Here is a 13,993-nt window from a genome sequence, read left to right as displayed (position 1 = left end):
TTGAGGGGGATGGAGCTGCTTGCCAGGCTGGTATAAGGGATAAGAGTGGCAGACACTGATTTGGAGAACTAGGCTTGATTCCCTACTTCTCCATATGTGACTGCTGGGTGACCTTTGGTTATTCCCAGTTCTCTCAGAGCTGCTCTTAAGAGCGGTTCTTTGAGAGCTCTCAGCCCCACCCACCTCACAGGGTGTCTGATGCGGGGAGAACATAAGAACATAAGAGAAGCCATGTTGGATCAGGCCAGTGGCCCATCCAGTCCAACACTCTGTGTCACATAAGAACATAAGAGAAGCCCTGTTGGATCAGGCCAATGGCCCCTCCAGTCCAACACTCTGTGTCACATAAGAACATAAGAGAAGCCATGTTGGATCAGGCCAAAGGCCCATCCAGTCCAACACTCTGTGTCACAGAAGAACATAAGAGAAGCCATGTTGGATCAGGCCGATGGCCCATCCAGTCCAACACTCTGTGTCACATAAGAACATAAGAGAAGCCATGTTGGATCAGGCCAAAGGCCCATCCAGTCCAACACTCTGTGTCACATAAGAACATAAGAGAAGCCATGTTGGATCAGGCCAGTGGCCCCTCCAGTCCAACACTCTGTGTCACATAAGAACATAAGAGAAGCCATGTTGGATCAGGCCAAAGGCCCATCCAGTCCAATACTCTGTGTCACAAAAGAACATAAGAGAAGCCATGTTGGATCAGACCGATGGCCCATCCAGTCCAACACTCTGTGTCACAGAAGAACGTAAGAGAAGCCCTGTTGGATCAGGCCAGTGGCCCCTCCAGTCCAACACTCTGTGTCACATAAGAACATAAGAGAAGCCATGTTGGATCAGGCCAGTGGCCCCTCCAGTCCAACACTCTGTGTCACACAGTGGCCAAAAAAAATTATATATATGTGTACAACTGTGTGTGTGTATGTATGTGTGCGTATATATATATATACACACACACACACACACACACATATATATACACACACTGTGGCTAATAGCCACTGATGAACCTCTGCTCCATATTTTTATCTTACCCCCTCTTGAAGCTGGCTATGCTTGTAGCCGCCACCACCTCCTGTGGCAGTGAATTCCACATGTTAATCACCCTTTGGGTGAAGAAGGACTTCCTTTTATCTGTTCTAACCCGACTGCTCAGCAATTTCATCGAATGCCCACGAGTTCTTGTATTGTGAGAAAGGGAGAAAAGTACTTCTTTCTCTACTTTCTCCATCCCATGCATTATCTTGTCAACCTCTATCATGTCACCCCGCAGTTGACGTTTCTCCAAGCTAAAGAGAAGGAAGGTAATTGTAAGGTGTTCTGAGACACCAAGTGAAGGGCAGAGTATAAAACCAATCTCCCCCTCCCCCTCGTCCTTACTCCTATTACTATTACTACTTCTCCTTCCAAGGTCATCTAGTCCAACCCCCTGCACAATGCAGGAAACTCACAAATACCTCCCCCTAAAGGACGAGGCTGGATGTGGCATTTGCTCCACAGGTAGGGTTGCCAATCGCCAGATGGGGGCAGGGGATCCCCTGATTTGGAGGCCCTCCCCCTGCTTCAGGGTCATCAGAAAGCGGGGTGGGAGGGGAATGTCTGCTGGCACTCCGTTATTCCCTTTGGAGACCGATTCCCATAGGGTATAACAGAGAATCGATCTGTAGGCTTTGGGGGCTCTGAGGGGGGGCTGTTTTTTGAGATAGAGGCACCACATTTTCAGCATAGCATCTGGTGTCTCTCCTCAAAAGCCCCCCTCCCCCCCCCAAGTTTCAAAAAGATTGGACGGGGGAGGGGGCGGGGTCCAATTCTATGAGCTCCCAAAGAAGGTGCCCTTATCCTTTATTATTTCCTATGGAAGGAAGGCATTTAAAAGGAGTGTGGTCCCTTTAAACGCGATGGCCAGAACCCTTTCAGAGTTCAGAGCCTTATTCCTGGCTCCAGCCCAGTCTCCCAGCTCCATCCCCAAAGTCCCCAGATATTTCCTGAGTCGGACCTGGACACCCACCCTGTAAGGCTTCGGACCGGCTGTGCAGATTAAAAGGCATCCTGTTAAACAACGCTTCTGTTGGAAAGACTGAAGAGTTCCTGTTAGAGTCCCAACGTGACCTCACTCCCTGAGATTTTGTGGCTTCCTCTGCCTGCAGCAACTGTTTTGTGGTTGTGCCCACCTCCAGAATTCCAGTGGGGACTGCAGGCTGAAAAAGGTTGAGGACCTGTTGTGTATGTGGACTAAGGTTGTGTATTAGGAAGGGTATTCCTGCCTGGCTCATTGGAGCCTGTGGACTGAGCTTGGGGACTCCGGGACGATGGGCAGGAGGATCCAAATCCTTGCTGCCCTGCTCCAATCACGAGCCCCCTGCTGATTTGAATGATCCAATGTAGGGTTGCCAATCCCCAGGTGGGGGCAGGTGATCCCACAGTTTGGAGGCCCTCCCCCCGCTTCAGGGTCATCAGAAAAGGGGGGGAGAGGGAAATGTTTCCTGGGAACTCTCTTATTCCCTATGGAGAGTTATTCCCATAGGAAATAATGGAGTATTGATCCGCTGGTATCTGGGGCTCTGGGGGGGGGGACTGTCTTTTGAGGTAGAGGCACCAAACTTTCAGTATAGCATCCAGTGCCTCTCCCCAAAATACCCCCCAAGTTTCAAAAAGGTTAGACCAGGGGGTCCAAACTGGAGAGCCAGTTTGGTGTAATGGTTAAGGGTGCGGACTCTTATCTGGGAGAACCGGGTTTGATTCCCCACTCCTCCACTTGCAGCTGCTGGAATGGCCTTGGGTCTGCCATAGCTCTGGCAGAGGTTGTCCTTGAAAGGGCAGCTGCTGTGAGAGCCCTCTCCAGCCCCACCCACCTCACAGGGTGTCTGTTGTGGGGCAGGAAGGTGAAGGAGATTGTGAGCTGCTCTGAGACTCTTCGGAGTGGAGGGCGGAATATAAATCCAATATCTTCATCTACCTCACAGGGTGTCTGTTGTGGGGCAGGAAGGTAAAGGAGATTGTGAGCCGCTCTGAGACTCTTCGGAGTGGAGGGCGGGATATAAATCCAGTATCTTCATCTACCTCATAGGGTGTCTGTGTGGGGGAGGAAGGGAAAGGAGGTTGTGAGCCGCTCTGAGACTCTTCGGAGTGGAGGGCGGGATAGAAATCCATCATCATCATCAACTTCATCTTCTTCTTCTTCTTCTTCTTCCCTCCAAAGAAGATGCCCCTATCCTTCATTATTTCCTATGAAAGGAAGGCATTTTTAAAATGTGCAGTCCCTTTAAATGTGATGGCCAGAGCTCCCTTTGGAGTTCAGTTATGCTTGTCACACCCTTGCTCCTGGCTCCACCCCCAAAGTCTCCTGGCTCCACCCCAAAGTCCCCAGATGTTTCTTGAATTGGACTTGGCATCCCTAATCCAATGGCATCTTTGCGCGGGAACCTTGAAGTGTATCTAGTTGGCCCTGCTGGCCCAATTCTTGTCTTTGAGTTCAGCCATTGCCATGCTGTGCTTAATAAAAGAGCTCTGATCACTACCGCGTCGTCTCCTCCTTTAATCCACTACATTATAGGACCCTTAAGCTTTCAAGAATAAAAAGCACTGGTATCCAGGGTTTTTTTAATAGCAGGAACTCCTTTGCATATCAGGCCACACCTCTCTGATGTAGCCAATCCTCCTGGAGCTTACAGGAGGCCCTGTAAGAAGAGCTCTTGGAGGACTGGCTGCATCAGGGGTGTGTGGCCTGATATGCAAAGGAGTTCTTGCTACAAAAAAAAAAAGCCATGCTCCTATCTGATGAAGGGAGCTTTAAACTCTTGAAAACTTATACCCTGGAAAATCTCATTAGTCTTGAAGGTGCTCCTGGATTTGAATCTTGCTGCTCAGAGCAAATTGCAGCTACAGCTGAGGGCAAGATCATTCCAAAGGAAGAAGCTTGAACTGCCACTGTTCGTTTCAACATTTTTTCAGCTTGATCCTTTGATACTTTTGACCAACACTGCGCACCCTCTCCGTGAGATGAAAGGTCTGATTGTATTTGCTGTGTGCTCATTTCTGCTTTTCCCGCACTCCAGAAAAACAGGGAGGCGTTTTTACAAAGCTTCCGTTTGATGCAAGAACAGCTATTCCTATGTTTGAGTGCAAGACAAGTGAGAAGAGAACAGAGCTGGGAAGCAAGGCCTTCTGTATTGTCCCCCATAGCTCAGGGGTGGCTACGGCTGCCAGTCTCCCGGTGGGAACACAAAGAACAAACCCTATGATACACAGGCTACAATGTTAAGAACATAAGAGAAGCCATGTTGGATCAGGCCAATGGCCCATCCAGTCCAACACTCTGTGTTACACAGTGACCAAAAAAATTATACACACACACTGTGGCTAATACCCACTGATGGACCTCTGCTCCATATTTTTATCTAACCCCCTCTTGAAGCTTGCTATGCTTGTAGCCGCCACCACCTCCTGTGGCAGTGAATTCCACATGTTCATCACCCTTTGGGTGAAGAAGGACTTCCTTTCATCCGTTTTAACCCGACTGCTCAGCAATTTCATCGAATGCCCACGAGTTCTTGTATTGTGAGAAAGGGAGAAAAGGACTTCTTTCTCTACTTTCTCCATCCCAGGCATAATCTTGTAAACCTCTATCATGTCACCGCGCAGTCGACGTTTCTCCAAGCTAAAGAGCCCCAAGTGTTTTAACCTTTCTTCATAGGGAAAGTGTTCCAGCCCTTTAATCATTCTAGTTGCTCTTTTCTGGACTTTTTCCAATGTTATAATATCCTTTTTGAGGTGCAGAGACCAGAATTGCACACAGTATTCCAAATGAGACTGCACCATCGATTTATACAGGGGCATTATGATACTGGCTGATTTGTTTTCAATTCCCTTCCTAATAATTCCCAGCATGGTGTTGGCCGTTTTTATTGCAATCGCACACTGTCTTGACATTTTAAGTGAATTATCTACCATGACCCCAAGATCTCTCTCTTGGTCAGTCTCTGCCAGTTCACACCCCATCAACTTGTATTTGTAGCTGGGATACTTGGCCACATTGAACCTCATCTGCCATGTTGATGCCCACTCACCCAGCCTCAACAGATCCCTTTGGAGTGCCTCACAATCCTCTCTGGTTCTCACCACCCTGAACAATTTATTGTCATCTGCAAACTTGGCCACTTCGCTGCTTACTCCCAACTCCAAATCATTTATGAACAAGTTAAAGAGCATGGGACCCAGTACTGAGCCCTGCAGCACCCCACTGCTTACCGTCCTCCACTGCAAAGACTGCCTATTTATACTCAGTCTCTGCTTCCTATTAATTAGCCAGTTTTTGATCCAAAAGAGGACCTGTCCTTTTACTCCATGACTCTTGAGCTTTCTAAGGAGCCTTTGATGAGGAACTTTATCAAGAGCTTTCTGGAAGTTAAGGTAAACAACATCTATTAGGTCTCCTTTGTCCACATGTTTGTTCACCCCCTCAAAGAACTGTAACAGGATCGTGAGGCAAGATCTTCCCTTACAGAACCCATGCTGAGTCTTCCTCAGATATTGGATTTATATCCTGCCCTCCACTCAGAGCGGCTCACAATCTCCTTTACCCTCCTGCCCCACAACAGACACCCTGTGAGGTGGGTGGGGCTGAGAGGGCTCTCACAGCAGCTGCCCTTTCAAGGACAACCTCTGCCAGAGCTATGGCTGACCCAAGGCCATTCCAGCAGCTGCAAGTGGAGGAATGGGGAATCAAACCCGGTTCTCCCAGATAAGAGTCCGCACACTTAACCACTACACCAAACTGGCTCTCCTAGTTAAGTTTAGTAACCAAAGGGGTGATACCAGATGGGGGCTTGCCCCGGGCGCCGACGGGGGGGGCGGTGGCAAATTGGGTATGGAGTCCATTGTATTCTATAGGACCATAATATAGAATGGGCCAAAAGGGGGCATCATTTTTTATTTCTGCCCCCCCCCCCCCAAAAAAAAAACATTCCAGATTCTCTCTGGGCGCCCATAGCATACCTCTTTTCTGAGCGCTGTTGGGAAGCTCCGTGGCACTTAATTTCTGGCCGGCTCTCTTTGAGGCGGCATGAAGCCGACCCAAACCAGCTGTCTGGTATCAGCGTAGGAATCATATAAATCTGCTGTACGTATTATATTATAAAAAAAGAAAATCCAGAAGACTTACGCATCTGGTAAGAAAAGTGGTTTAAAACTGGCTGCTCCAGAAAGAAAGCTTTTTTTTTTTGGCCATCCAAAGGAACGGCTTGCTCTTACTGTAAACAGTGCAGAGAGCATAGCTCTCACTCTAAACGTAAATGCTTAAGTGGTGCTGAGAGGTAAGTTTTTGATTACAATAAATTTAAAAATGACTAATATTTATCCATTTCCATTCAGCTTCGTGTTATATCTCATAATTGCCATGGTTTATTCCGGGATGAGAATTTTTGAAGAAAGTAAAGACGCTGCAGAAAGCATTAGAAAACATTAATAATGAATTGTAAACGGATCCAATCGGGCAGCCGTGTTGGTCTGAAGCAGTTGAATAAAGCAGGAGTCAAGTGGCCCCTTTAAGACCAACCAATTTTTATTTAGAACGTAAGCTTTCGTGTGCTCTTAAGCACACTTCATCAGACGAGGAATCCAGCACATCTGATGAAGTGTGCCGAAGAGCACAAGAAAGCTTACGTTCTGAATAAAAATTGGTTGGTCTTAAAGGCGCCACTCGACTCCTGAATTGTAAACTGTGGCTGATAACTCTTGAAGGAAACAGAAGTACTCCTGAGGAAGGCTTTGGACACGACGAAATGAGCTCATATCTGGGTGCTCATTGGGATTGACCTTTCTTGCAATATTGTGGATGAACCCTCTTTGTAAAGTTGCACTTCTTTATAATATAATGCATACAGCAAATTTATATGACTCCTAAAGTAACTAAACATTGTAGCCTGTATATCATAGGGTTTGTTCTTTGTATTGCCTTCAATCCTCAGGTGGGGGCAGGAGATGCCCTGGTTTGGAGGCCCTCCCCCACATCAGGGTCATCAGAAAGCGGGGGTGGAGGGCTGCTGAGCACCCCATTATTCCCTATGCAGACCGATTCCCATAGGGAATAATGGAGAATTGATCTGTAGGTATGTGGGGCTCTGGGGGAGCTGTTATTTGAGGTAGAGGCACCTAATTTGCAGCATAGCATCTGGTACCTCTCCTCAAGACACTCCCCAAGCTTCAAAAGGATTGGACCAGGGGATCCAATTCTATGAGCCCCAAAAGAAGGTGCCCCTATCCCTCATTATTTCCAGTGGAGGGAAAGCATTTAAAAGGTGTGACGTCTTTTAAAATGTGATAGCCAGAGCTCCCTTTGGAGTTCAGTTATGCTGGTCACAACTTTGCCTCTGGCTCCACCTCCAATGTCTCCTGGCTCCACCCCCAAAGTCCCCAGATATTTCTTGAACTGGACTTGGCAACCCTAGGGTTGGCCAAACTTGCTTGATATAGAATAAAGTCAGATGTCTTAGAGCCACAAGACAGGAAGAGAGGGGAGGGGAGGAAGGAAGGGAGGGAGGGAGGGAGGAAGGAAGGAAGGAAGGAAGGAAGGAAGGAAGGAAGGAAGGAAGGAAGGAAGGAAGGAAGGAAGGAAGGAAGGAAGGAAAAGGAAATAGATTGGAGAGGGATGAACTGGTGGGAAGAAACTAACTCTAAAAGCATTCTCCAAGGCTTGGCTTGGAGAAGTGATTTAAAGAGACAAATACCTTCTCCAAGCCGGCGGATGGGGCAGTAGGGACTTCGAGTGCCACACAATATGTGTGAAAGAGCTACATGTGGCTCCTGAGCCACCGTTTGGTCACCTCTGCCCTAGCCGATCACTTCCTGTTTTCTATCTTCAGGAAACAGAGTTCATTGTTGTCTTTCTGTCTCCTCGGCAGGCCTATAATGCCATAGCCCCGTCAAGTCCGTGGCGCTTTGTTCTTCCCCTCCACGTGGATCCCAGTACCCCCAACGGACAAAATCTCAACCCCTTGTCCTACACATCAGCAAGAGCTGTGAAGGAGGCTAATGGGAAGGTATGGAGTGTTGTTGGTCTTTTGCCTGGCTTTTCTATAGACTGCTAAATTCACCTCTGTGTCATGGCCCTGCACGGAGACTGATTTTTGCCCCCTTGGGTTCCTGCTTCTGGACTGTCACTTGGCAAAGAAGATGCACGCGTTGGGTTGAAGCCCGAGCTGGAATGTGAACAGAGAATCCATCTCTAGCCAGCCTTGTTTCCAACAGAGTCCAGTCAAGTGCTTCCCCAAACTCACAAGCAGTAGCATAGAGGGAATGGTTATCCTTGTTGTTTGTCCCCCAATCCAGTACGTGGCTAAGGAAAATTAAGCAGGAGTCTTGTGGTGGGGATGGTAAAAAGTGCTGTCAAGTTGCAGCCTGTTTATGTCCACTCCTTATGTCCACTCCTTATTATTTTAAGAGCCCCGTGGCGCAGAGTGTTACTGCTGCAGTATGCAGTCCTAAGCTCTGCTCACGACCTGAGTTCGATCCCCAGTGGAAGCTGGGTTTTCAGGTAGCCGGCTCGAGGTTGACTCAGCCTTCCATCCTTCCAAGGTCGGTCAAAGGAGTACCCAGCTTGCTGGAGGGAAAGAGTAGATGACTGGGGAAGGCAATGGCAAACCACCCCGTCAAGGTCAGGGCTAAGCAGAATCTCATGGCACCTTAAAGGTGAAAGGCACCTTTAAAGGCGAAAGGATGCCTGTTTGACTACTATGAGGGCAGGAGCCTTTTCCGTGGCTGCGCCTGCCCTCTGGAACGCCCTCCCGGAAGAGACCAGGGCCCTGCGGGATCTGCCACCATTCCGCCGGGCCTGCAAGACTTACCTGTTCAGGCAGACTTTTAACAACTAATTGGAGGTGCTTTTAACGTCTGCAGGGGTGCGTAGTGTCCACCACCCACAGGGTTAACGTAAATGATTTTGAACGAGACAGAAGGCCGTCCGAAATCGTATTTGAAAATATCTTTTAAGAATTGTTTTAATATTTTGATAACGTCTTATTGTAGTCATTTAAATCTGTTACAAATTTTGGATTGTCGTTAGCTGCCCTGAGCCCATTAGGGGAGAATGGGAGATAGATAGATAGATAGATAGATAGATAGATAGATAGATAGATAGATAGATAGATAGATAGATAGATAGATAGATAGATAAAGACTCTCAAGATTTGGACTCGATCTCACTTCTTTTGATACGGAGGAGGTTCTGTTTAGCCGTTGTGACAGCTAACGATCTCTTCCCCATTAAGGCGTCTAGTCCTTCTGAAACTTGTGATCGTCCACGCTTGGGAATTAAACAGAATCGCACACATTCTAGCTCAGTCAGAACCTGACACCTGCTAGATCAGGGGTGTTAAACTCATTTGTTCTGAGGGCCGGATCTGACATAAATGAGACTTTGTTGGGCCAGGCCATACCATGCTTGGCTGGGCCATGTGTGTACCTATTTAAGATTAGGTAGCAGAGATATAAACTTTTTAGAGAACACAAACATGACTAAATTTTTTTTTTTTAAAAAAACCCTTAAAACATTAGCGCTTTTGGTTCTTAAAGGTGTTTTCTTTGTAGTGCTCCCCTGGGGTCCAGGGAACTGGGCAAAGGAAGCTCCGCCTCTTTCCCTCCCTCCCCAGGGGACCAGGAAGGGGAGGAGCCTCAACCAAGGGAGAAAATCAAGGTTTAGCTCTGCAGCTCCTGTGCGATTGAGCAAGCCTTGCAAAGCAAGTTGAGATGCAGAAGGAAGCCAGAGAGACGGAGAAGGAAGCAGATGACAGCCAGTTGCTCAGGGGCCTGATAGGAGCCCTCCGGGGGCCCGATTCAGCCCTCGGGCCGCGTGTTTGACACCCCTGTGCTAGACTTTCTGGAATGTGTGGGGTTTTGCTATGTGAATTTTGCTTTTAAGACCCTTGGAAAGCTAGGAATACGAAATGGAACCATATTGCGCTGGTAGACAGGAACTCTTAAGTCATAAAACTTAGACCCGTCTCTGAGGCTGCCTGCCCAGCACCTTTCATTTCCTCCAGTCAATGTAAATAATTCTTATCTGCTGCCCATAAGATCAGCCACAAGCTACTGAAGCCACTTTCAGGTGAGGAGAGGATGATGTGTTGATGCCTTTTCCAGATCTGTTGTACACATGAAAGTCTACAGGATGACATCCTAAAGGAAGCTGGAGGCTTGGAATTTCCCCAGATTAATTATTCCCGTTGCAATGGGACGAAATACCGGTTCTTTTACGGCTGTGGGTTCAATCACATCGCTGCAGACTCGTTGATTAAGATCGACACGCAGACCAAGGCGATGAAGGTGAGATCATGTGAGACTTCTCTGTAGGCCGGACTCCAGCTATATAACTTCAGCTATTTGGTGGGGTGGGAGAGAGAGGTCAATGGAACAGGTGACATCATCCTATTGGGGACGTCATGTGGGGATTTCGCTGTTTGGGATGCAAGTATATGAATTTGTATAATTTGTGTTTTGGATTTGTATCTGCATGATGTTAAGGATGGTATTGGACTGTGACTGGTCTTTTACAGTATGATTAATCCTTTGCCTGACAACGAAATTGGTTTGGAAACAGGAAGATAGCTAGCACACCTGCTGCACAGGATTTGCATAATCTTTAATTGGAAGACTTGACAATCTGATTATATGAATTCTGTGCCTTCATTTGAAATGGATAATTGAGAGGATTATATTTTATCTGCCATTGAGATTTGCTGACATTGAAGGCTTTCCGCTTGAACTGTATATTGATTTATGGGCGCGGATGAACTTGCAAAGGAATTGGATGTCGTCAACCCCTGTTGATTTATTTAGATTTGTTTATTGGAGGACAGGTGTTTGTAATTTTCTTAATAAGAGTATTGTTCAATTTAAAAAGGTCAAGGTAGTCCCCTGTGCAAGCACCGGTTGTTTTCGACTCTGGGGTGACGTCGCATCACGGCGTTTTCATGGCAGACTTTTTACAGGGTGGTTTGCCATTGCCTTCCCCAATTTACATTTTTCAATTTACAATTGTTCAATTTACCTAGTAATTTAAGTCACTTTAAAAAAAAAATTTTTTTTTCATTGGTCTCTTGGCGTCTACTCTCACTCTATTGTAACCCACATAGGAACTGGCAACTCTACATGGACTCTGCCTGTTGAAACTGCCAGTTCTTACTGGAGAACTGATCTCTATAGAGATCAGATGTGATTCTGGAAGAACTCCACCCTCACCCCACCCACTAGGGTTGCCAAGTCCAATTCAAGAACTATCTGGAGACTTTGGGGATGGAGCCAGGAGACTTTGGGGGTGGAGCCAGGAGATATTGGGGTGGAGCCAGGAACAAGGGTGTGGCAAGCATAATTGAACTCCAAAGGGAGTTCTGGCCATCACATTTAAAGGGACGGCACACCTTTTCAATGCCTTCCTTCCATAGGAAATAATGGATAGGGGCACCTTCTTTTGGGGCTTGCAGAATTGGACTCCCTGGTCCAATCCTTTTAAAACTTGGGGGTATTTTGGGGAGAGGACTAGATGCTATACTGAAAATTTGGTGCCTCCACCCCAAAAAACAGCCCCCCCAGAGCCCCAGATACCCGTGGATCAATTCTCCATGATTTTCTATGGGAATAAATCTCCATAGAGAACAATAGAGTTCCCAGCAGACACTTCCCTCCCCTCCGCCTGCTTTCTGATGACCCTGAAGCGAGGGGAGGGCCTCCAAACCGGGGGATCCCCTGCCCCCACCTGGGGATTGGCAACCCTACCACCCACATTTAGAAGCTGAGGAGAGAATCATCTTTGAAAAGCTGCATCTGAAGCCTCTCTTTTCCTGCTAGATTTGGAAAGAGAAAGGCATGCATCCTTCCGAGCCGGTGTTTGTGCCAGATCCTAAAGCTGCTGGAGAAGATAGCGGAGTCATCCTGTCTGTCGTGGTCACGCCCAAACAGGTAGTTCAGTTTTCGCTGCTTGTCAAAATGACTTTAATTTTAGGCTGCTGAAAATCTTGCTGTATGTTGCCCTCTGGTGAACACTATCGCGCATAGCAGCGTACGTTGTTGGAACGGATGAGAAAGTAGCTGGTTGGTGTTTAGTAGCTGGTGTTTATTTGTCCTTCTTGTTTCAGAATCAAGGCACTTTCCTGCTCATTCTGGATGCTGAGAAATTCACCGAACTGGGCCGAGCAGAAGTTCCCGTGCAAATCCCCTGTGGTTTCCATGGCATATTCGTCCCACAGCGTTAGCTGGGCCCCTGTTCTTGGATGGCTGTGTAACAGCGAGGGAAGACACTATAACGTTTCGAATCTCAAGAATTCTCCCCTCTGTGGCCTTTGACAAATTCAGTATGTGCCTTGCTTTCCTTGCCGGCTCAGTTGTGTTTGAGAACTGCCCTGATCCACAGAGGTACTGGGAGAGAAATGTGGTTATTTTAGTGAGCGGCGGAGATGGAAAGGACTTGAAAGGACATGACCCCAACCAAAGCTTTTAAATAGGCTTCCCAATCCCCAGGTCCCAGCGGGGGATCCCCTGGTTTTACAGGCTTCCCCCCTCCCCCAGCCAGCTGGCCAGCGGGGGAAGCTCCACCCCCATAGCCATTATGCACCTCCAGGAACGATTCCCATAGGGAATGATGGGGAATTGATCCGCGGGTGTCAGGGGCTCTGGGGGGGGGCTGTTTTTTGAGGTAGAGGCACCACATTTTCAGTATAGCATCTAGTGCCTCTCCCCAAAATACCTCCCAAGTTTCAAAAAGATTGGACCGGAGGTCCAATTCTATGAGCCCCAAAAGAAGGTGCCCCTATCCTTCATTATTTTCTTTGGAAGGAAGGCATTCTAAAAGGTGTGCTGTCCCTTTAAATGTGATGGCCAGAACTCCCTTGGGGTTCAATAATGCTTGTCACACCCTTGCTCCTGGCTCTGCCCCCAGTGTCTCCTGGCTCCACCCCCAAAGTCTCCTGGCTCCATCCCCAAAGTCCCCAGATATTTCTTGAATTGGACTTGGCAACCCTACTTTTAAAACAGGCAATGAAGAGAGGCCAGTTGTAAGGTTAACTTGGGAGGTGGGGTTTATTCTTTATTTTTTATCATCCCCCAGTCTAATGATTTCACTGGGTACATGTGCTCACCGCTGTTGAGCCATTTTATGATTTTCAGAAGAAATTCATACACTAATTATCAAATGTGGTTAAAAATTATTTTCGGAGAGGACAGGGAAAATGTGGGAGAAGGGAAATGGTCTCGCTCAGTCTTTACTGAGAGCTTCTGCGAGACTGCACAGATGGAAAGTCTGTGCCCCTTCTTTCGCGAACATGAGGCAGGGGAAGGTAACCTCTGGTCTGCAATGAGTCACAATAGATTTTCAGGGCTTTTCTTGTAGCAGGAACTCCTTTGAATATTAGGCCACACCCCTCTTATGTAGCCAATCCTCCAAGAGTTTACAGGGCTCTTAGTACAGGGCCTACTATAAGCTCCAGGAGGATGGGTGCGTGGCCTAATATGCAAAGGAGTTCCTTCTACAGAAAAAAACCCCTCGTTATTCAACAGGGGATGGATAGTGCAGATCTGTCCTGCTAGCAGCAGTGGATTCCTCTGCTGGAAGGTGCCTTTCTCCTGATGCGATGCAAGAACTTCTCTGAGATTGTTGCTCATGGGAAAACTCCAACCACAGGGCCGTAGCTAGAAAATTTTAGGTGGGTGGGGGGGCCCAGGGAATAAAAGTTTAGGTGGAGGGGCCCAAACTGACGTCACCCACTTCAAAAAATAAATTAAAAAGGAGAGTGGTGGTGGCAGCAAGGGCGGCAGGGAGAGCGGGGCGGTGGGAGCAGTGGGGAGAGCGGTGGTGGTGAAAACGGGGTGGCGAGAGCAGGGGGCAGCTAGTGTGTGGCAGCGAGAGTGGTGGCGAGGAAAGGAGGGGCCATACAGGTGGAAGGGGGGGGTTGGGTGGAGCAGTCAGCCCACCCGGAGCTACGGGCCTGTTCAACTGCTAGTG

General features: G+C 47.8%; 1 protein-coding gene across 1 annotated transcript in view; it reads left to right on the top strand.

Annotated features, from left to right (window-relative positions):
- Positions 1-12,359, top strand: part of LOC132580334 (carotenoid-cleaving dioxygenase, mitochondrial-like) — a 45,813-nt gene extending 33,454 nt beyond the window's left edge. Inside the window, 4 exon segments of the mRNA XM_060251067.1 lie at positions 7,905-8,042; positions 10,141-10,323; positions 11,845-11,955; positions 12,132-12,359. Coding sequence (XP_060107050.1) covers positions 7,905-8,042; positions 10,141-10,323; positions 11,845-11,955; positions 12,132-12,248 — 549 coding nt within the window. The 3' untranslated portion in view covers positions 12,249-12,359.
- The last annotated feature ends 1,634 nt before the right edge of the window (positions 12,360-13,993 follow it).

Source organism: Heteronotia binoei, chromosome 12 (assembly GCF_032191835.1).
Source record: "Heteronotia binoei isolate CCM8104 ecotype False Entrance Well chromosome 12, APGP_CSIRO_Hbin_v1, whole genome shotgun sequence".
Taxonomy (NCBI): Eukaryota; Metazoa; Chordata; class Lepidosauria; order Squamata; family Gekkonidae; genus Heteronotia; species Heteronotia binoei.
The sequence above is the reverse complement of the archived record's forward strand: the minus strand, read 5'-3'. Positions and strand labels throughout refer to the sequence as shown.